Source organism: Mixophyes fleayi, chromosome 2, assembly GCF_038048845.1.
Source record: "Mixophyes fleayi isolate aMixFle1 chromosome 2, aMixFle1.hap1, whole genome shotgun sequence".
Taxonomy (NCBI): Eukaryota; Metazoa; Chordata; class Amphibia; order Anura; family Limnodynastidae; genus Mixophyes; species Mixophyes fleayi.
In genome coordinates this window covers 217,785,935-217,810,521 of record NC_134403.1, presented here as the reverse complement: position 1 = coordinate 217,810,521, position 24,587 = coordinate 217,785,935, and the positions used below count along the sequence as shown (strand labels likewise).

General features: G+C 45.6%; 1 protein-coding gene across 2 annotated transcripts in view; it reads right to left on the bottom strand.

The window, feature by feature from the left end:
• Positions 1-16,455, bottom strand: part of CLSPN (claspin) — a 100,476-nt gene extending 84,021 nt beyond the window's left edge. Inside the window, exons 1-4 of one of the 2 annotated variants that reach the window (XM_075195475.1) lie at positions 16,381-16,455; positions 15,351-15,480; positions 9,324-9,763; positions 3,098-3,247 (exon numbers count right to left, since the gene is read on the bottom strand). In XM_075195475.1, the coding sequence (XP_075051576.1) occupies positions 3,098-3,247; positions 9,324-9,763; positions 15,351-15,480; positions 16,381-16,404 (744 nt within the window). In that variant the 5' untranslated portion in view covers positions 16,405-16,455. The remainder of the gene's footprint in view (positions 1-3,097; positions 3,248-9,323; positions 9,764-15,350; positions 15,481-16,380) is intronic. The other variant, XM_075195476.1, reaches the window with a different exon arrangement.
• Positions 16,456-24,587: the final 8,132 nt, after the last annotated feature.

Sequence of the window (24,587 nt, the reverse complement as noted above, 5' to 3'; positions counted from 1 at the left end):
CTTATCACACATGGATTGGTAAACAGAGAAAGAACAAAAAAAGAAAAAAGAAAAAACCAACACAAGTTTGTTAAATGCTGAATAAATTCATAAAATTACAATTCTTCAAAATAAATCTACAAAGTGTTTCACAATTTAAGATTGAAGAAATATTAGGGTGGTGGGGGAAAAACCTCCCTTCTAGTTCATTTAATTCAGGAAACAGCACCTTCAGGGTATAGAACCCAATGGTAAGAGGACATTAGGCCAAGTTGATTCATCCCCCACAATTCATACCCCCAAGCTTCCCAAGATTAAAACTTGATGTCGATTAGAGGCAAACATTACTCCTACAACCGTTACATCCAATTTCTTCTTCACAGATGACAGAGACCAGAGCTGGCTTCACTTTTATTCTGGTGAATCTGGACATAAAATAAAAGTATTTATTTCTTATTACTCACCATGTGCCGTAAACACAACATCTCCCACTGCATATTCCCTCCGATTCCTTTGGCAGCCAAAAAAAATCCTTCTCTTACATGTCAGGAAGGAGTATTAGCTATATTCTACACTTTGAGCAAAACTGAAATCAAATCTTGGCACATGCTAGCAGCCAGTCAGCAAAAAGGGATACTGTATCCTTCCCATCTTAGTATACAGCACAAAAATAAAGCAGAGCATATACATTGCTAGGGGAAGGAGCAGACCTTCTATAAACGGGCTTATTGGCAGGTAGTGGCAACCTACTCACTAACAAAGTTACTAAAACGCAAAGCAATTGAAGACATCTCCAAACATAGGAAGGCTGCATTTTGAAAGGGAGTAGTATCTGAAGGAATAAGTAATTTAGCTTTATTTCCAATGGCCATATAAGAGTATTTCTTACAATCCAAAAACTGGGCAGCAAAACCAGTTTGGGAGTGTTCTCCCCCACTTTACTGAGGTTTTCTCCAACCTATCCTCAATCACAGATCACATAGCTGGTAAACATGGCAACAAATCCTGCCTCATGCAGGCAGTCACTACTCCAGTCAACAGCAGTTTTTCTCACCTTCCATTAAACCCAGTTTGCCCTTCTAAAGAAACAAGTGCTGAAGTGCAGGACTTTGTCTCCCAACAAGCCAGAGGAAAACCCGTCTCATTTCAATTTTTCCTCACACATCTTGCATCAACCCTAAGATAAAGAACTTTGTCACCCAATACAGGTAGTTCATATTTTCAGGATTTCTTTAATCATGCACAGGCGAGTTAAATCTTTTTTTTTGGCTAGGTCAGTAATTATACCACCTGTTTCTACACACAGAAATCCAGAAAACATGACCTGTTGGGAGCCCTTGAGGACTGAGTTTGGACACCTCTACTATAGTGTTTGTATGGAGCCAATACAAACTTGGATAAGTATTTCCTCCTCAATTCTTATCACCCAAGAGGGCATTGCATGCGGACCTTAATCTCCTGAGCGAAACGCAGTAGTGCCTTTTGCTTCGTCGCAAGCCTTCAATCTCAGGGGACCCTTAGTGCACCTGAATTTACCATAGCTGGCTGTAATGTTCTGGCCACTGTAGCCACAGTGTTGAGAACACAGAGGTCCCAAACTGGTGCTGAAGGTCCAAAAGTTATCATTGGCTTGTGTAGATCATGGGACTTGAAACTAGCTTCATGCTTACACAACTCAAGAGGAAGCCAATCCCCTTTACTCTGATTCTATGCTACTCAGTTGTCTAAACATGGGTATGGATCAGAAGATTAGAACAAGTTCTCTGAAAGGTAAGGTCGTAACGTAGTTCACCCAATCAACTTACAGTTCATCCTTGGAACATATACTGAGGAAGTGACAATAGGATGCTACAATCCTACCCCAGTGAAAAGACCTGGCACAAAATGTGGTGAAGAAGCATTATATATACTAATCTGCTCTACTGCCCTTTCAGAGGAGTGATTCTCTTTGCGGTCCTTGAAGGAACATGAAATGGATAGATGGCATTAAAGGGCAGCCTAAAGTAGTTCCTGTGTCCCCCAATAAAAACCAAACAAAAGATACCTTTTTTTTTTTTTTAACCCCGTAGAAAATCTTTTCAAGTTCATTGAAGGACAAATATTATATATACACACATATATACACACACATATATATACATATATATATATATATATATATATATATATATATATATATATATATATATATATATATATATATATATATATATATACACACACACACACACACACATACATACATACACACATATACCGAGCTGCCCCCCTTCACTGGAACGACCTCCCTCGCTCCATCCGTCTATCACCCAATCTGTGCTCCTTCAAGCGGGCACTTAAAACTCACCTGTTCCTTAAGGCCTACCTACCATCCACTTAACCTCTCACCTCTTCTGTTTCTCACTGGCTCCTTTTTCTCTCCCCTTTGCTTCACTGGCTCCCTCTTGTGCCTGATTTTGTCTACCCTCCCTTAGGATGTAAGCTCGTATGAGCAGGGCCCCTCTCCCCTCCTGTCTCCTGACCTGTTCTTCCGCTCCGTCTTTACGGTATTTGCCTGCCTGGAGTTTCTGAAGTTCTGGTACTTTGTGTTTACTGTTCTGTATTGTTTTACCCTGTATAGTCTACTGTTTGTACCATGTACGGCGCTGCGGATACCTTGTGGCGCCTAACAAATAAAACGATAATAATAATAATAATAATAATAATAATAATAAACACATATACACACACACATACATATACACAACCCCTTTTAACTGTGCTACGATGGGCAGTTATTCTTTTAGCGTTCAAACTGTTACATTTGTTTTTCCCACTTCCACCTCTTGGGATAAATTGATTTAGTCAGTATCATGCCTGTGGCCCGTAGAACCAATACAAAACAGTGATATGCACCTAAACAATGACCCCCCCCCCCCCAAACGAAACAAAAACAAACAGGTATTATTCCACAACTATGCTTGCGTAAAAGAACAGTACCATTGTCTTTCATTCAACAAATGTGGTTTTCAGAATGGCCGGGACCATTAACAATGGATGGGTTTAAACATTTTTAAGGACTTATTGAATCAAAACTGTATGAGCGACATGCATTATATTCATCTTCAGTAATACTTACAGAACTCTTAAATTTGTCTTTAAAGCTGGCACGAATAACATCTAAAGACTCCTCTTCAGAATTATCACTCTCCTCATCCTTATCAAAGAGATCGCTATCTGTTAGAAGACAGCCACTGTCATTTAAAGGAGGCTGCTCCTCCATCAGTGTCTAGAAAATAAAACAACACAAAACTGCTTTGTAGAAGAATATTTAATTAATTTAGTGAAATATTTGGAAAACCTTCAGTTCTTTCTAGTTAGACGAGAAATTACTGCTTCCCAACTTAAAATAGAATTTCTCTTTCATCCAGTCTGGGGGACACTGCTTACCATGGGGTTGTGGAGGGAGCTTGGGGAGTTGGCACCTAACTAGTTAACTTTTTGTACTGCCGACAGACCCCTCCCCTCTACAATCCCCCTGCCCCCTCTTATTCAGTTTTTTTTAGGTGCCCGTGAGTTGGGCAGCGTTTTTAAGTACTGTTAGTAATTTTATTTCTTTATTCTTTATTTTATACCTTTTTTTTTTTAGGTGGCAGAGCTGGAATGTGTTCTAATATAGAGAACACACTCACAGCACAGGCACTCCCCCGTCAGCGGGGAGCCATCGGCTCTCACTGACAGGGACAAGAAGACAGGAGATGGGTGCCTGAATTGGGGGTGACAAGCGGTCTCAGGGACCGCTGTCACCCCTGGAAGCCTCCCCGATAACCGGCGCTGCCACTGCAGGCATAGAGCGCCGGTTTTCGGATATTACATTGGCGGTGGCCATTTTAAAAAACGGAGGAGAGGTGAAGAAGGCTATACCTGGATGCCCCCTCATTCATAGGAGGGGGCATCAGGTGTTATCCGCTGTGGAGACCTCCGCTGGAGGTCTCCACTACTCTGCCATTTAATCAATCTTTTTTTTTTTTTTTTTGGACAAGATCGCTGAGGCAGCATTACTGAAGGGGGGGAGCTAAGAAATAGAGCTCTCCCTCCTTCCACAGAGAGAGATGGTCTGTTCCAGTCTTCTGGCGCCAAGGAGAAGCCCGGGAACAGAGAACAGAGCTGAGGGAGCAGACACCAGGATACTGCTGCTGGACTTCTCCCCTGTTTGGCCTTTGGGCTAAGTATTGATTTATTTAAACACATTCGGTACTGCTGTGTACAAGTGGGCTAGTAGGGGTTATGTTATAGTTCTCCTACTTGCTTAGGTTTTATTTTGTGTTTAAAATTTTACAAGTACAACTTTTATATCTAGATTAGTTGATTACTTGTAGTTTCACCTCTCTCTCTCCACACATTTATCTCTCTCTCTCTACTCAGCTAAATTTAAAAATTTTAGTCTGTGTGTTTGGTGTGCCTTCCTTTATTAAGAAATGTCAGATAAGGGAAAGGGCCCTATTGCAAAAAAATTTTACATGTTCTAAATGTCATGTTAAATTACCGAATGGCCAGAAGGACCCGTTGGCGCTATGCTCTGTCTGCGAAGCAGAGGTCCCACCTGCGCAAACCCAGCAAATGTCAGCCCCACCGACGGAGGAACCGGCCTGGGTGGCCTCCCTATCACAGTCGGTTTCCTCTTTAGCTCAGATGGTTTGCCAATCCAATCAGTTGTGGTCTAGTGTTGTAACCTCAGTGGCTAATAATCCTAGTACACAGCTGGGCCTCCCTACCACCTCAGGTTCTATTGGAACCTCTATGCCAGGGCCGCCTTCTTTACATACGGACCAGGCCCCTGTTCCCACAGAACCGCCAAGGTCCACGGCATTTATAAAGGGTTTGGATACGCTAAACCAGTTACTTGAATTCCCTAATATCCCGCCTTCTAAAAGAAAGCGTCCTAGGTCTGATAATACCCTTATGGTCCTTTCAGACTCTGAGGAGGTTTCAGAGGAAGAAGGGGAAATTAATTCTGATCCTGACCAGGTTCAACCTTTGGGTCAGGAAGAAAGTTCTAAAAGCCAATTTATTAATGATTTGGTTTTAGCGGTTAGACAGGCTTTGGACCTCCCAGAAACGGAGGATCCTACTCCTAGAGACAGAAGTCTCTTTAAGAAGGCCAAAAGAAAGGCTATCCGTTTTCCACCTTCAGTAGAGCTAAAGGATATTGCTGAAGGAGCCTGGAAACAGCCTGATAGACGGTTCTCTGTACCCAAAAGATTCTCCTCCCTGTATCCATTACAGGAGAAAGATGTGGCCCGCTGGGAGTCTGTTCCAAAGGTCGATATTCCAATAGCCCGATTGGCCAAACACACTTTACTCCCGACCCTGGGTTCAGCATCCCTGCAGGATGTCAATGATCGTAGGGTAGAATCTCAGCTGAAATCTATATTTGCAGCTGCGGGTTCTTCCTTTAGACCCACATTTGCTTCAGCTTGGGTGACTAAAGCCATGGAAACATGGGCAGACCAGTTAGCAAAAGCCTTACAGGACTCTGATTTACTTCCCCTGGCTTTGCATTTAAAGGAGGCATCGGGGTACCTTTATGAGGCGGCCGAGAACACAGCAGCTGTTTCATCTTCTATTCAGGCTGCATCTATTTCTGCAAGACGGACGTTATGGCTGAAATCTTGGGAAGGAGATGCGGAATCAAAAAAGCCCGTCGAAACTATTCCTTTTTCTGCAGCAGGTTTGTTCGGCCCGGAATTGGATACCCTAATCTCATAGGCAACGGGGGGCAAAAGCACTTCCTTGCCGGTATTCCCTAGTAGGAGCCGTAACCCTCGGGTCAGCTCCTTTCGGGGGGCTTCCTTGCCTAGGGGTCAGTCCTTTAGAGGCAGGCAGCTCAATTCTCGAGGCTCCTCTGCCAAGGGGAGATCCTCGTTTGCAGGTAGGTGTTCTACCGCCAAGACCCAGGAGAAGCCTGCATCCCGATGACCACTCTGTTCTTTTGGAGGGGGTGCCAGTGGGGGGGTGGGAGTCTGTCTTTGTTTCAGGAGCAATGGGCAGCGTCCTCTCAAGATCCTTGGATTCGGGGCATTATATCAGAGGGGTACAGGATAGACCTGCTGGGCACGGCTCCACATCGTTTCTTCTTAACCCCGTTACCCCGAGATCCATCAAGACGCCAGGCAATACAGGATTGTGTCGCCTCTCTTCTTTCGCAAAGAGTTATCTGCAGGGTCCCAAACTACCAGAAAGGACAGGGCTTCTATTCAAACCTGTTTCTTGTCAAGAAGCCGGGCGGCTCCTTTCGGCCCATCTTAAACTTAAAGGGCTTCAATGTGCACTTACGGGTGGACAAGTTTCGGATGGAATCCCTGAGGTCAGTGATAAACGGCTTAGAGAAGAATCAGTTTTTGGCGTCCATAGATATAAACGATGCTTACCTCCACGTTCCCATTTGGATCCACCATCAATCTCTCCTAAGATTCACAGTGGGATCCTCCCACTATCAGTTTCGGGCCCTCCCATTCGGCCTCTCCACAGCACTGAGGGTATTTACGAAGATCATGTCAGTGATGGCAGCATGTCTTTACCTACAGGGAGTTCAGGTAGTACCTTATTTGGACAACCTGCTCATCAAATCTTCCTCGGAGACTGGCTTACGTCATCACTTATCCCGCTCCTTGGCAGTTCTCGAGGGCCATGGATGGCTAATAAATTTAAGGAAATCTCAGATGGTTCCGTGTCAACGCATGGTTTTCTTAGGGCTCATTATGGACAACAGGCAGCAAAAGGTATTCCTGCCCGTCGAGAAGATCAGTTCTATTCCGAGTGTAACAACTCAGGTCTTGACTTCTCCCAGCCCCTCAATACACTTGTGCATGCGGCTGCTGGGAAAGATGGTGGCCTCCTTCGAGACCATTCCATTCGGTCGAGCTCATTCCCGATGTTTTCAGTGGGACGAAATGGTCAGGATCCCACCTACGCTTGGATCTCCAGAAAATATCTCTATCTCTGGGGACGATAGAATCGCTCCAGTGGTGGCTAGCCCTGGATCACTTGAGGGTGGGCAGGTCCTTCGCTCCATGCTCATGGATCATAGCCACGACGGAGCCAGCCTAAAAGGTTGGGGGCCGGTAATCCTGCACCTCCGACTCCAAGGACTTTGGTCGGTTCAGGAAGCAGCCTTATCTAAAAATGTGCTGGAGTTGAAGGCTATTCTTTTAGCCCTCCGGGGTGCCCAGTCCCTCCTCCAGAGCCACCCTGTCAAAGTCCAGTCCGACAATACTACATCCGTGGCATATGTCAACAGGCAGGGAGGAACCAGGAGTGTAGCTGCAATGAAGATTGCTGCTCAAATTTTGGTTTGGGCAGAACAATATGTCCCTGCAATCTCCGCAGTTTACATTCCAGGAATAAGAAATTCGGAGGCCGACTACTTAAGTCGAAACCAAATGATGCCGGGGGAGTGGTCACTCCATCCGGAAGTTTTCCAGTCTCTGGTTCAGAGGTGGGGTCTTCCGGACATAGATCTCATGGCCTCCAGACACAACAGAAGGGCTCACAGGTTCTGCGCAAGGGCGAGACCCCTTAGCGGTGGCAGTGGACGTCATGACGATGTCATGGGAGCTCAGGTTGGGATACCCATTTCATCCGATTCCCATGCTTCCTCGCGTACTCAGACTAGTAAGGCAGGGGGTTCTGCCAGTAATTCTGATAGCTCCCTCATGGCCGCGCCGAGTCTGGTACGCAGACATAATCTCTATGGCGGAAGGACAGGGAATTCCTCTTCCCTCACGAGACGACCTGCTTCTGCAAGGTCCCTTCCGTCACAAGAATTTACCTCAGCTCAGTTTAACGGCATGGCTGTTGAAGCCAGCCTCTGGAGGGCTAGAGGTTTTTCCCCCAGAGTAGTAGACACCTTAATGCGAGCCAGAAAACCAGTTTCAGCTCGCATATATCACCGGATTTGGAGAGCCTACATCAGATGGTGCAAAAATAGGACTTGTCCCTCGTCCTCCTTTCGTCTCCCTCGCTTGTTGGCTTTCCTTCAAGATGGCCTGGAGGCAGGGCTTAGGTTCCCTAAAGGTTCAGGTATCGGCTCTTTCAGTGTTTTTTCATCTGAAACTAGCGGATTTACCAGATATTAGGACTTTCCTTCAGGGAGTCTTGCATATTCAACCTCCCTGTGTTCCGCCTACAGCACCATGGGATCTCAACCTGGTGCTGGATATGCTTAAAGGGCCTCCCTTTGAGCCATTACTTGGTGCAGATTTAAAGTGGTTGACCTGGAAGGTCCTCTTCCTTTTGGCTATCGCATCTGCGCGTAGGGTTTCGGAATTAGGAGCTCTGTCTTGTCGGGAACCATATTTGGTTTTCCACGAGGACAGAGCGGTGTTAAGAACCCTTCCTTCCTTCGTTCCAAAGGTAGTTTCGGCTTTTCATCTGAACCAAGAAATTGTAGTTCCGGTCTTCTCATCTACTTCCCATTCGGATCAGCAGTCTATGGAAAAGTTAATGTGGTTAGGGCTCTCCGCATTTATGTCAAAAGAACTTCTCTGATTAGACGTACCGATTCTCTATTTGTTCTTTAGGATGCCAAAAAGAGAGGCTGGCCAGCCTCAAACCAGTCCATTGCAAGATGGATTACGGCAACCATTAAACAGGCTTACATAAAGGCTAACCGTCCTGTGCCGGAGAGACTTACCGCCCATTCCACCAGATCGGTAGGGGCGTCGTGGGCAGCAAGAAATGGGGCTTCTGCAGACCAGCTTTGCAGGGCAGCCACCTAGTCCTCTGTCCACACAAAATTTTACCAGTTTAATGTATTTGCATCCTCTGATGCAAATTTCACTCGTAGTGCTTTACGAGTAGTCCCACCCTTAGGGGGCTGCTTTAGAACCTCCCCATGGTAAGCAGTGTCACCCAGACTGGATGAAAGAGAAAAGAGGATTTATGTACTTACGTTAAATCCGTTTCTCTGATTCCGTCTGGGGGACACTGCGATCCCTCCCTTCTGCTTTTCTTCTGTGTGCTCTTGTTTGACTGGCCTTTCCTCCTTCGGCTTTTTAATTAACTGAACAAGAGGGGGCAGGGGGATTGTAGAGGGGAGGGGTCTGTCGGCAGTACTAAAAGTTAACTAGTTAGGTGCCAACTCCCCAAGCTCCCTCCACAACCCCATGGTAAGCAGTGTCCCCCAGACGGAATCAACGGATTTACAGCAAGTACATAAATGCTCTTTTTTTTTTCCTACAACTTTCTTGGTCCATAGACCAAACCCACAACTATTATCCTGACCAATGTATAACTGGCAGTAAATAATTTAAAAGTTGATAATGTCTTGATAAATGGAAACAAAAAAAATGCTAGATACATACCGTCGATTTCTGCTGTATGTCATTTTTAATATTCCCAATCGATCCCATTTTCTTTTTTTCTGTTCTTCGTTTTGATTTGCACTCGTCTATTACCACATCAATCGTTTTCTTTGAAAATGCGTTTCTCTTTTGCTTGCCAACAGATTTGTTTTTATGGGGGCTGTCCTTATCAAAAGTGGGTTCACCTATATCTACTGCATCATAATTTATGACAAGGTCTCCAACACTCTCCTTATCACTGTCATCACTGTCGAGCAGAGTTGATCGTATTCTCTGTGGCTTCCCCCTTTCAGTTGTCCTTTTCCCTTTATCATCTTCATCACTTTCAGGAGTTAGTCCAGTGCTGCAAGTAGCAGGACAAATATCCTCTTCGGAATCGCTTTCTTCAAATACTTTTTTTTTCTTGGATTTCTTAATTACTAATATTTCATCATCGGAATCTAAAGAAAATATTAAACACTTACAATTATTTTAGTCTCATTTATTTCCATGTCACGAGAAATTGTTAGTACTTTTAATGTATATTAAAGCCATAAATTGTGATCGTCACAAAGTGATTTGAACAGATTTTGTCATTATCATATGTCAAGCAAATTCAGCTCACATATACTGCATAAATATTGTACACATTTTTAAAGGATTACGTTAAATTGAATACCTAGAGGATCGTGGTGGTAGTGGTGTCATCAGTGCCACCAATGCCGACAGTTTAGAACTACAAAATAACCCCGAAACCAATAATAGATAGGCAAGATGACGATAATGACTTACCATATAGCAGGCACATATGTCCGGCAGGTTTAATGATGTACAAATAGAAAATGCGACAATCGTTCGTATATACATAAAGAAATGACATCATTCCTACTAGGCACAGTGCAAATGGCGCTTTTAAAGCGGCAATGACTGGACCCACTGACCGGATTACATTATACAGGCACTGGGGCCGGCCATTGCTGCTTTAAATGTGCCATTTAACTAAGAGTGCAAGCAAGAAAGGAATTGAACAAGTTGTTACTTGGGAAAGAGAAGAGCGTTTCATATTGAATCTTGTACTTGAAGTAGGAAACAAAATCTTGGGCTGTGATTGGAGGCTTGAGATAAGACTTAAAAGTATTACAGGGGTGTTTGGGCTTAGAAGCAAATCTGTCTGGCTGTATTTAGAACAAATAAGAGCATTTCGGTAGGAGTTGTGACCAACAGTATTTTTGAGGAAATAATCAGATGTACATAATTTTTCCAATGACTTTATATATAAAGTTTTGTGCACTTAAAATAATTTTAGATATAAAAGGTATATTTGCAGTACAATTGTTAATATATTTCTACTCTGTAGAGCTCAAGTCTTCATCTCTTATGCTGGCACAACAAAGGAAGATTCAGCAACATGTCCCAAGTAGCAGGATCATAATGAATCCTGGCTACGCACCAGGGTGGTCTAACTGGCTAGGAGCCACCCATTTCTGTGCACAGGCTGAGCAGCCAGATCTTCACATTCAATGGGGCTTGTTAGTTTGCTTGGAAGATAACAAACAGAACCTAGAGCAATCATGTATCAGGCACATTTTTCAACATGCCCAATAATAATTCAATTAATTTCCAACACACATGCTAACTGCCTGATGTGTGGCCATGCTAATGTTTCTTCATCAGCCTCAATAGCTTGTCACTTCCCACTGTACTACAACATAGCAATATGTAGTGATCAGTGATTTCACACATTTAAAGCAGATAAACATTAACACACCACTAAAATCCAAAATCAATTTCTGTACTTACGCTAAATCTCTTTCTCCGAGTCCATCTGGAAGACACTGCTACCAAGGGGATCTTCTAAAGTAGCCCTCTTAGGGAGGGAATGCTTTGATCTACTAGCCGTAAAACACAGACCAAAACTGGCGTCCGAAGATGCAAAAATGTTGAACGGGTAAAACCGTGTAAACGTATGGACAGAGGACCAGGTAGCCACCCTAAACAGCTGATCCACAGAGGTACCATGATGCGCATCCCAGGATGCCCCCACCACACGTGTAGATTGCGCCGTGAGAACCCGAAGCACAGCCCGATCCATACTCACATATGCATGCTTAATCCTAGAGCTAATCCAACAAGCGATAGTTTGCTTGGTGGCTGGTCACCCTCTTTTAAAAGGATTGTGAAGAGCAAAAAGAGCCAGTCCTCCGACAAGCAGAAGACTTTTCCACATAAACCTTCAAGACTCTGACAACATCCAGACCCACAGAAGGAGGCCCAGAAGGAGACACTCCTTCTTGAAAGGCCGGAACCACTATCTCCTGGTTTATATGGGAACCTGAGACCACCTTAGGTAAAAAGAAAGGCACCTTCCTGAAAACCCCCAAAGAAGCCTGAGAAATCCCACTTTATGGACATCACATCTACCGCAGACCCCAGGGGATCTCTGGTCCGTGCACAAAACTTCGGCACATGACGATTGTGTCTGGATGCCATCAAATCCAGATCTGGAAGACCCCATCTCTGGATCAGTTGTTAAAAAACTTGAGGGTGCAGAGACCATTCTCCTGGGAGGATTGCATGTCTGCTTAGATAATCCACTTCCGGAATGAAAACGGTTGATATCGCTGGGACCTAGGTCTCCGCGCAAGATAGGATCTGTTCCGCCACCTACATGGCACCTGCGCTTCTTATTCCTCCTCGACGACTTACATACGCCACCGATGTGGCGTTGTCATACTGTAGGCGAACCGACCTTCCTTGAAGGAAGGATTGCGCTCCTTGAAGAGCTAGTAACATGACTTGTAATTCGATAATGTTGATCGGCAGGAGAGCCTCCATGTCTGTCCAGAGCCCCTGCAGGCAGAGATGGAGAACCACTGCTCCCCAGCCTCGCATCTGTAGTCATTAGAACCCAGTTCCATGGGGCAAAAGACCTGCCCACCATCAGATGGTCCTGTGTGAGCCATCATTTCAGAGAATTGCGAGTCCATCTGGAGAGGAGAATCTATTGTGACTCCAGAGGAGAGGAGATCCCGACCACTGACTCAAAAGATCCCAATTCTGATAATAGTACAATCGATTTGCCTCTAACTGAAAACTGCCCCCTTGAGGCCGTGTGACCATGAATGGACTCCCGAAAGGAACCAAACCAAGGAATCCTAGGCCTAAGAGTGTTCACAGGCAGAAAAGTGCTCTTACCTCCGGTAGTCTGACTGATCATGTTATCTAGTTCTGGACTGAAGAGGACTAATCCTGAAAAAGGTAAAGGCTCTAAAGATTTTTTGGACTCTCCGTCGGCATCCCGGGAATGAAGCCAAAGTGTTCTCCTAGCCTCAAAGGCAGAAGCAGACACCAAAGAAGAAATAGAAGACGCATTATGGGCCGTCTCAGAGATAGCCAGAAGCTTCCTTTAAGTGAAGAGCCAAGGGAGGCAACTCGGAATCCTGCAGACCCGCACCTAATTGGTCCATTGACCTGGCCATACACACGGATCAGAACAAGGGTCTAAAAGCTGTGCTGGCCACAAGGAAGATGTTCTTCAGAAACCCCTCCATCCTGCGATCCGTAGGATCCTGAAGTACTGCTGCCCCTGGAACCTGCAGAGTAGTACGACAGGCTAACCTGGCAACTGGAGTATCCACTCTGGGTAACTGTTCCTAACGAGATACGCCGTGTTCCTGCAGAGGACAAAGCGTTGCATACCTGCGAGGAACCAAAAACATCTTATCCGGCTGCTTCCAGGCAGATTCGACAATCTCTGTAAGTCCACTGACGCTGGAAAACAGAGATTTCTAGGTCTAATGCCTTTAAAAAAAAAAAAAAAACCTGAGTAGGAAGGACCTGATGATCTTCCACCAGGTCAAGAGTCTGGAGCAACGCAATCACCAAATCCTGAATTCCCCGGTTCCTGGAGTTGTCACCCCAGTCACCTAAATGCATAGAATCCGAATCCTCCCCCAATTCATCTTCCTCTCTAGATGAACCTTCAGTGTCTGAAAGTAACAAAGGATGATAAAAACAGGAACGTTTGGCCTTAGGCGCCAAATGAGCAGAGGAGTTTAAAAACTTGTTCAGGCGGTCCAATATATCTTTTCCAAAGCAGATGACCACGCAGGTTCAGGCTGAGAGACTAGAGATGGAGAAAAGAGGGCCTGTGGTATGTCATCTCCCGAACCATCTGAAGTCTCAGAATTGACCACCTCCATAAAAGCAGCTAAAGAATCACCAGAATTTACATTCATAGAAACAGTAGAAGCCTCTGCCTGACGATTGATAAGCTGGGTGAGCATAAAAACAGACTGCACCAAAGAGGAAACCCACACCTGCTCCTCCACCACGGCGGAAGGGTCACCCCGGGGCTGCATGTCCTGGTCCCCCGCTTCACATACACAACCCCCTGGTCAAGCTGTCCCACCGGCAGCTTTGCAGAATATTTAGAGCAGGAATAAACCTAACACAGGCACTCTTCCCCTTAGCAGACATTGCAAATAGGAATTCCTCCAATACCATCTTTCTTTTTTTTTCTCAATAGAAAGGAAATACAGTACAATACAATATACTCTGATTTCAGTCAAATACACAGTGATAATAGATTCAATTACTAGTTTTGACTCTGGCTAAAAACCCCAAAACAGCAACGGAAGAATAACACAAATACCAGTTCTAACTGAAGACACAGACTGGTAAAAACACCCACTATGCAGAGGAATGAATAGTAACTCTGAAACTGACAAAAATAATGCCAATACATCCCCTATGAAGTACTTAGCTGACACTAGGAGGAATTGTGAAGTGAAGCCAGCAGCAGTAGAATTCTCAGAGGTGCCTCTGAAGTCCGACTACGCCAAGAGGAAAAGGCGCGAATATCTCCCGCTCCGGTGAATACCACTGACAGCCGGAGAGCCTCACACTCACTCCCCCCTGCTGGATCACACACCCAGGGAAGAGCCGCCATCAACACAGGCTGCCGCACTGCGTGATTCTGCATGATTGCCCACTTGGAACCACCTTCTCTGGCTCTATGAGATCCAAGCCCCCCTCCGCCTCAGAAGGGGACTTGGTATCTCCCAACATGGCCGGTCCTCAGACGTAGTGCAGTGCTCTCTGCCCACGGCAGCGCCGGACTTATCATAACAGAGCAGTGACGGTCGCACAGCGCTGTATGCTACTGTCACCACCCGCGGATCTGTAGATTCCTTCAGCTTGTCTTTTTTTAAAAAAAAAAAAACCGACACCTCCTATCACCACCTAACACTAAAATATGACTAAAAAATAATAAAAACACAGGCACAGCTGGTGAGTGCTGTGAAGCAGTACTAAACACAGCCCAACTCATTGGGCACTTAAACAAAACTGAGGACTATGGGGTTGCAGATGAGAGGAGTCATCAAGTTCAGTATTAACTATTTAAGTACCTGCTCCAAGCACCCTCAGACAACCCCATTGTAGCAGTGTCCCCCAGAGTGGATGATGGAGAAATTGATATTTTCATATAAGATATGAATACATTATTCAGTATTGCACCAACATACCACTAAACGCTAAAAATATATTACCTCACCACTCCAGACAGACATCTGAAGCCCCTTCTACATATTTTGCAAAGTGTCTTCATGGGATCTGATGGGACATAAATCTGGCTACAATCATTTTAGCTGCAGAGACATCACAGCTCTGCTCCTTTACTTGAATCAACCAAGCCATACAACCCATTTCTGCAGACAAATGGTAACATTAATACGGTCTGCTCAGTTAGACACACTCCCAGTTTCCTAAAGTAGCAAGACAAACCCTTTAATGTACATTAAATTGCAAAAACCAGCTTAATTTACACTAATGTGCTAACGGAAAAACTTGTTTACATAATACACATAAGATGTATTTTATACTGTACCAAAAATGTAATTTAATAAAACAATGCTATAGTTTTAAAAAAATTATCCTTCACTATATTTCAAGTACAGCAGTTTAAAAAAATGCCTAACATTTCATGTGACAGAATGAGAAGAATCCAAATAAACAAAATTAACATTTATATTAAATGTAAAATACCTGCATCATCCAGAGACTCCATTCCTTCCCGCTGGTCTCTAGCAGTCATTTCACTGCTCCCTTGACCACTATCTGAATCACTCTCCAAGACTTTTTTTTCAAGAGTGTGGTCTTGCAACCCCAAATAAGCCTAGCATGAAAAATAATTAAATAATCTAAACAAAACTAAACACACAATCATGCAATAACAAAAAAGTGGTAACTACCAATAATCATTTCAGCTTACTTTCAGTGATATAAGGTCAAACTGTTCTCTGCTTGAGAATAGCCTGACTACTACATACTATATATGTTATATGCTATATATGTTATAATCATCTATAGAACCAAATGGATAAAAGCATACGTAATACAACGCTCCCTCTCAACACCCATAAACAGTCCAAAATTGCATTCTAAAGATGGTGACAAGCAAACACTAAAAAGTGTTGTGCACAAAGATCAGTCATACAATATTTTAACAATATGCACACTAATTATAACATACACCAACGTTTCCCTCTGTCTTTGGTGTTCAAAAAAACTTCAGCTCTAAACCTTACTATGGCAATGTGATCCCCATATGAAACATGACTTTGTAAAACATTAATAGCACTTAAATGATGATGTGCCTACTCTGTCACATGGCTTAATGCAACCTACCTGCTATAAATTAAGAATATTACAATAATGCATAAAACCCACAATGCCCCTAAAGGACTTAAGTGATGTCTGTAGAACTGAAAACTTCAAACGACATTAATTGAGTAGTAACATTAGGTTTCTGACCGAAAGAAATACAAACACTTTCTGGTAGAACTCTTAAAATAATTGTATTCCCCTTATATACTTTGACTTCATTAAAGCACATATACACATATCCTGTGAAGCACCACACACATAGAGGCGCACAAACTAATTGGAAATATCCTAAATGAAAACAGCCTCTTATCAGCCGTGAATTTACATAAAATAAGACACAGCTGGTGAGGCACGAAATAAATACAAACAATCACAATGTTATCAACCGATCACCGTCGCCCATTCTCACCCGGAGCTGAGAATCCGCAGCCATTCTGTTCTTCTGGTGACAGAACCCGCCAAAGCACCCAGCAGTCACCTCGGAATTCGCGCCCTGGTCAAAGGGCGGGGCAAATCGACACATCCACCAATCAGCGCATCGTTGGCAGCTGGCGTAAGTGTGTGCCTAGTCTCGCAGTAGGAGGTGGGTTGTGAGGATCTGTGACTTCCGCCCGACTGTCCACAGAGATGACAGCGTGGAGGTGCTGGCGTCATGTTATTGCCAAAGAAGCAGATGTTCAAAACAAAGAGACGCCTTAGCCGTTATCATATCACACTGTCGCAATCGAACACAATTATAAAAAACCGAAGAAAGAAAATCTGCCATTAATAAATCTTATTAATAAGCTGCAATGAGCCAAAAATCAGCTGTATTCTCCAGAAAATTGCCATTGCAGCTTTTCTTTTAATTTAGCGGATCCCAAACTTTCTCAGTTTGAGGCACCCTTGGGGTCTCCATATTTTTTTCAATGCACCCCTAATCCAAAGTAATTATTAAGTAATCCTCCACCTTGCTTCCAACCCTGGTTGCAGCACCCCATCATTTGACAGCGGGGGGTGGGGCAAAACGCCGCGTTCGGGAGCTAATTCTACCTTCTTCTAGGAAGTGGGCACTTCCTAGTGAAGTGGGCAGATCCGGGATATTGCCACACTCTCCCGGGAGACTGTCGCAAAATGCGGGACACCAAATTAACACTACGAAATAACGACACCAGACAACTGTTAAGTTTAACTAATTTAAATTGCGATTTATTAGATTATAATTTGCTTAATTTTAATCGGTGGTGGAGAAGCCAAGGATGGTGAGGCGCCCCAACCTATGTCAAACTTACCAAACAGTGTATGGCCATCTGGCACTAACCACTGGTTCAAGGACAAGTCATATACAGTTGGTCGGTGCTAACTCATGCGTCCGCACTCCCCAAACAGTGTATGGCCATGCGACACTAACCACTGGTACAAGGACAACTTCAGGATTTGCCGGTGCTAAATCTGGCGTCAGCTTGCATGCCCCCCTCTGGGTTCACAAAGTTCTGTTTAAAAAACCAAGAGCCAAGGTGCTTCGAAGAGGGTAGTGTCACTCAACGGACCGTGAGTGCCTCTACGCTGGTGTGTGGCTCCCTAGCCTTCCTGCCGGCACCTATCTTGAACCGCGGCCGTCCGCCATCCTGATGGACTGCGCATGCGCAGCACCCAAGAACTCTTGTGACTGTTGCTTTTAATCTAATTGGTTGATCAGGCAACTCTCCCTATTTAAGGCACCTGTGCTCATTACCTCATTGCCTGATCTTGAGTCTCATTCCCTGTGAGTCTCTGAAGGTGTCTCCTGTGTTCTACTAGTGTCTTCAGTTTCCTGCTGATTCCTGATCTACTCATCGCTGGTTTCCATACCCGCTACTGTCTCCTGTGTACTACTAGTGTCTTCAGTTCCTGTGGATTCCCTGTGCTACTCATCGCTGGTTTCCATACCTGCTACAGTCTCCTGTTTCCTGCCTGTGTCCTCAGCTGGACTCTGATTACCGGATCTACTCATCTGTGGTTCCTACACTCGTCTCTGCCGTTCAGCGTCTCTGCAGTCCCTGCATCTTCCTGTGGACAGACTGTTCTACTGAATAGCGGTATGCCTATCTATTATTGACTTTCTACGTTTACTCTGCATATCCGCTAGGACAAGTTTTCCCTCTCAGCAGCGGTATCCATACCCGCTATAGACTGTTATTGTTACGCTGCATATCTGTTTGGAACTAACCGTACCACTCAGTCGTTATATGCATAATTGTGATTGACTATCCATTATTGGCCTGCATATCTGTGCTGAGCAAGTCTTTACCAAGCAGCGCCACACATACCGTTATAGACTTTGCTGGATACGCTGCATATCTGTTGGGATCAAGTTCCTCTGTGCTCTCAGTGTCTGCATCCTAGTATCCTTGTATGCCTCCACTCATCGACACCTGTACACATCCTCACCTATTAAGCAGTGGTACAACTTGCTGTACGCAGACCACTGACTTCCCCGCTACCTACCTGCACCTGGACAAGTCTTCTCACCATAAGCAGTGGTACAACTTGCTGTACGCAGACCACTGATTTCCCCGCTACCTACCTGCCACTGGACAAGTCTTCTCACCATAAGTAGTGGTACAACTTGCTGTACGCAGACCACTGACTTCCCCGCTACCTACCTGCACCTGGACAAGTTTTCTCACCATAGCAGTGGTACAACTTGCTGTACGCAGACCACTGACTTCCCTGCACCTCCCGCATCTGCTCACGTCCATCCTGATCTCCGTGTTCAAATCTGCCTTTCCGCAATATCAGCTAGTCGCTGACTCATTGACCAAGATTGCTGCAAGTCACTGACTTTCCTATTCTTTACTGGCATTCTCTCTCCATCTGCTGTGATATATGTTCCGCTAGTCACCCTGCTACCAGAGGACCGTTGTGTTAACTTCAACACTCTGGTAAGCCCCGTCATCTGGTGAATTCCTGGGCAAGACTCCTAGTGCCCGTGACAGGTAGTGTCCTTCGGCCAATCAGCGGTAGCACCGTGTAACTGGCTGTCGCCTCACCAAACTTGTCTTCCTGCCAAAGCTGGAGGCCTCTGAGGCCTACAGCCCGCCACCGATTGCCTACGCTGCCCTTCTAGCCCTCAGAATAACTGCCTGATAATATGCTCTAAACCTTCGCCTGTGAGGTGTACCCCGTCTGCACGATATAAATGGACTTGATCGGCTGTGATTTAGGGGTGTTGAAGGCTAGTTCTACCTAACGATCTTATTACTCAACCTATTTTGATTCAATTTCTTGTTGATATGCCTCTTAATAGAGGAATCAATAGGGCCTCTCCATGTTAATCTGGTTATGACCTCTGATCAACAAACATCTCTCTTATGGCTATAATCAACTCGAGGGACTTACCTAGCCCAAATCATTACCCCTACATGCTGTCACGACTAGTATAGCGTACCTGCTATCGTTGGCACTACTCGGAGGAAGGTGCGGAGTCTAACGTGCCCCTGGTGTTCACCAGGGACCCCCGCAAGGAGGTATGGGCTTAGCTGCAGGAAACACGCAGGTCGCGGTCCTTCCACGAGTCAGATAGCGAAGTACGAGAGGAATGTCAGACAGTCCGGGTCGGCAACGGTGCGGGCAATGCAGGTACACAAGGAGAATCCGAAGGGGTAGTGAGTCAAGCCGGGTCGATAACGTTCTGACAGCGAGGTACAAAAGGGAGATCCAAAAGGGTAGTAAAGGCAATCCGGGTCACAATGGTCACAGGCAAACGGCAATAAACTGGAGGAAGGAAAGGACATATACACAAATGTTTATACTCTTTTTCGCAGTGATAGTTCCAAGATTGCTTCCCTCACTTTCCCTGTATCTTACCCTACTCCTTGGTAATCTCGTGGGTCCGGAGGTAAAGGAACCAGGTAAATCCTCCCGGGATACTGTCCACACACGTCCCCTGCTTGTTCCGGTGAGCACTGTGTAGACTCCCTCTGACGGCGGGAGCATTAATCACAGCACTGTTGGAGGGGTCCTCTGCGCCGGCCGGCAGTCAGTAGCGCCCGCAGTTCCCGCCAGGCAACCCGCTGCCTGTAAAAGTCTCCAAGTGTCAGGGGGAGCAGTCGAAAAAGAGTATAAACATTTGTGTATATGTCTGTTCATATCATTTGCGCTCCCTGTCTTTGTTGATTTATACTTTTTAATATAGGAGCTGCAATACCTCATTATAGAGAGCGCTAACTTGTCAATTTCTACTGGAGGAAGGAAAGGGTCAGGAAACAGATAATCACAGGAACACTGGAACGCTGGAGGACAGGAAAGGACCTGAAACTCTGGCACAGGAAGTGGGGTCAGAGAGGCTTAAATAGTGCTGCTAGCCAATGCCCTCAGCACTAGTAGTGCTGTCATACTCCAGCGCCGTAGCGCTAGTCATTCCTTAGCGCCGTAGCGCTATCTTCATGCAGCGTCCCGTTGCCTAGCAACGGAAACGCTTTCAAGTCAGTAGCTGGCCGGCGGAAGGGGAAGTGACGCGTCTGGTTGCTAGGCAACCAGACGTGCTATGCAGACGGGCGGGCGGCTGCCGAGCGGCGCCTGACAGTATGCCCTCCTCCTTCTCCCCTTGTTTGAAGGAATCTCTTGAGTAACTGAGGAGCATGAAGGTCCGGTTTATCCACCCAAGATCTTTCTTCCGGACCAAATCCCTTCCAGTGCACAAGGAACTGTTGTCGCCCATAGCGAATACGGACATCCAGAATCCGGCTTATCTCAAACTCTGTTCCAGAGGAGGTTTGAACTGGAGGAGGTCGAGATGGAGGTACAAAGAACCTGTTAAGCACCAATGGCCGAGGTAGGGAAACATGAAAAGTATTATGGCATCGTAAAGAAGCAGGTAGCTTTAGCTTTACACACACAGGATTAATAACTTGTGAGATGATGTAAGGACCAATAAAACGTGGAGCCATTTTCATAGATGGTACTTTGAGTTTTAAATCTTTAGTGGAAAGCCATACTTGATCCCCTACCTTCAATAGAGGAGTAGCTCTTCGGTGGCGATCTGCAAAGGTCTTATGGTGCTGTGATGCTTTTTGCAGAGCTGCTTTGGTTGTGGCCCAAATGAGAGAGAATTCTCGATAGAGTGAGTCCACCGCCGGAACTGAGGAGGAAGAATTTGGAAACGGATCTGGGATAATAGGATGCATCCCATTCACAATAAAGAATGGAGAAAACCCGGTAGATTCATGGACATGGTTATTGTGTGAGAATTCTGCCCAGGGAAGGAATTGTGACCATCTGCTTTGATTATCAGCGGTAAAGCAACGAAGAAAAGTCTCTAAATCCTGGTTGATCCGCTCGGTCTGACCATTAGTCTGGGGGTGATATCCCGATGAGAATTTTAACTCCGTACCCAGTTTTTTACAGAAGGCCCTCCAGAATCGGGAGATGAATTGCACTCCCCTGTCAGAGATAATTTCCTTAGGGCAACCATGAAGTCTGAAGATCTCCTTGATAAATGTGTCGGCTAAGTGACTGGCCGAAGGTAGACCTGAGAGAGGAATGAAGTGCACCATTTTAGAAAATCGGTCAATGACAACCCAGATGGTATTAAATCCAGAACTGCAGGGAAGGTCAGTAATAAAATCCATGGCTATGCTCTCCCAGGGAGCATCAGGCATAGGCAGGGGTTGGAGCAAACCAGCAGGAACCTTCCTGGAAGTTTTGTGTTGAGCACAAATGGTACATGCTGCAATAAAGTCCCGTATATCAGCGCGTATGGTAGGCCACCAGAAACGACGACAGAGAAGGAATGTGGTCTTCTTTATGCCAGCGTGACCCGCGATACAGGACGAATGGGCCCAACGCAATACCTTGAGACGTAATTGTGGTTCCACAAATGATCGTCCTGTGGGCGGAGCATCCTTCACCGTATTGGTAATAGCAATGATGTTAGAAGGGTCAATAATGCAATGAGGAATCGATGGATTCAGGCGGTCTGTATCATCAAACGAACGAGATAGGGCGTCTGCCCGCCCATTTTTAGCACCTGGACAGAAGGTAAGAATCATATTGAAGCGGGCAAAGAATGATGCCCAGCGGGCCTGCCGAGGATTCAAACAGCGAGCTTCACGAATGAATGTCAAATTTCGGTGATCTGTAAAGATGGTAACCGGAAATAAGGCTCCCTCTAATAAGTGTCGCCATTCCTCCAAAGCTGCTTTAATAGCGAGAAGATCCTTGTCTCCGATTCCATAATTAATCTCGTTGGGAAGAAATCGTGTGGAGAAGAACCCGCATGGAGAATGGGTACCTGAAGGTGTCTTTTGGAATAACACGGCTCCAATGCCTATTGAAGAGGCGTCTACTTCCACAAAGAAAGGTCGCTGTTGATCCGGCTGAGAGAGAACAGAGGCTGAGGAAAAGGCTTTCTTCAGAGTAGTAAAGGCAGAAACAGCTTCTGGAGACCATATCTTAGGATTGGCAGATCTCCTAGTTAATGCTGTAATTGGAGCAATAATGGAAGAGAAGTCTTGGATGAACTGTCGATAATAATTGGCGAATCCAATGAATCTTTGGATACTTTTAAGACCCTGCGGTTGAGGCCAATTCAAGATGGATGACACCTTGGTGGGATCCATCTGTAACCCAGAGCCAGACACAATAAACCCAAGGAAGGACACTTGGAGAACTTCAAAAACACATTTTTCCAATTTGCAATAGAGATGATATTTGCGCAGTCTTCGTAAGACCTCCCTCACTTGTTCTTGATGAGAACTCAAGTCTTTAGAAAACACTAGAATGTCGTCTAGATAAACGACTACGGAGGTATACAACAGGTTTTGAAAGATGTCATTAACGAAACTCTGGAAGATGGCAGGGGCATTGCAAAGACCGAAGGGCATTACCAGGTATTCGAAATGACCATCCCTCGTATTGAAGGCGGTCTTCCACTCGTCACCCTTCTTTATACGAATGAGGTTGTAGGCCCCTCGTAGATCTAATTTGGTAAACACTTGAGCCCCGCTGATCATGTCAAATAGATCGGAGATAAGAGGTAACGGGTACCGATTCTTGATGGTAATACGATTCAGGGGTCTATAGTCAATGCATGGGCGCAGAGACCCATCTTTTTTCTTGACAAAGAAGAATCCAGCCCCAGCAGGAGAGGTAGACTTGCGAATAAAACCACGTTCCAGATTCTCCTTGATATATTGAGACATTGCCAAGGTCTCTGGGCGAGAAAGGGGATAAGTTCGCCCCTTGGGTATAGGTTGATCGGGAAGTAAGGTGATGGAGCAATCCCAGGGCCGATGGGGAGGTAATAACTCGGCCTCAGTTTTACTGAATACATCTTGAAAGTCGGCGTATGCAGCTGGAAGGCTAGGTTCCGTAACCGTGGACTGAGCAACAACTTGGGAACCGGGAGGCAGAACACTAGGTAGACATCTATGATGACATCCTGTACCCCAACGGGTAACCTGAGCTCGATCCCAATCCATCTGCGGAGAGTGTCTTCGTAGCCATGGAAGCCCCAAGATAATGGGATTGATGGATTTTGGCAACACCAATAACTGAATCATCTCGCTATGGAGGGCTCCTACCATTAACCGAATAGGTGAGGTGATGAAGGAGATGGAGCCACTGCTGACACGGTTCCCATCCACTGCCGTTAATGATAGTGATTGAGGCAAGGGGAGAGTTGGAATTTGAAGCCCAGCAACGAGAGTGGCCGAAAAGAAGTTCCCGGAGGAGCCGGAATCCACAAAGGCCGTGGTGGAGAAGGGACCTCTAGGGGTGCTCAGGGTGACTGCCATAAGAAGCTCAGGGGTGTTTTTTGAGTAGGGAGCAAGTGTGGATACTCCTAAACCGGCCTCCCTGCTACCGTTTAGGAGGACGGGTTTCCCGGTCTCTTAGGACAGACCTTGAGAACATGTCCGGAATCGCCACAGTAAAGGCAGAGACGCTGCCTGAAGCGCCTCTCTCTTTCTTCTGGGGATAAACGGGAACGTCCTACTTGCATGGGTTCATCCATAGGCAAAACTGGGTTTTGAAATTGAGGAGCCAGACAAGAAACCACCCGCGTAGAGACAGGTTGTTCCTGGGTGCGTTCTTGATAACGTAGGTCAACTTTAATACATAGCGCAATTAGGGTATCAAGATTAGAGGGAAGATCCCGAAAAATTAGTTCATCCTTAATACGGTCGATTAGACCTTGCCAAAAAATTGCGACCAGCGCCTCGTTGTTCCATTTCAGCTCTGACGCTAAGGTCCGGAACTGGATGGCATATTGCCCGACAGATAAGTTGCCTTGACGCAGGTTCAGCAAGCTGGTGGCAGCAGAGGCTACTCTCCCAGGGTCATCGAAGACTCTCCTGAAAGCTTCAATAAAGGAGCCGGTGTTATTAAGAAGAGGGTCTTTATTCTCCCACAAAGGTGAAGCCCAGGCTATTGCTTGACCACTCAGGAGGGAGATCATGAACGCCACCTTCGTACGCTCTGAAGGAAATGCTCCTGCATTGCACTCGAACTGGATGGAGCACTGGTTCAAGAAACCCCTGCATTTCTTGGGATCTCCATCGTATTTTTCAGGCGTGGGGATACGCATGCCAGAAGTTGCAGTGGATACAGTAACCACACTAGAGGACGCCACTGAGGAGGTGGTAATGGCTGGAG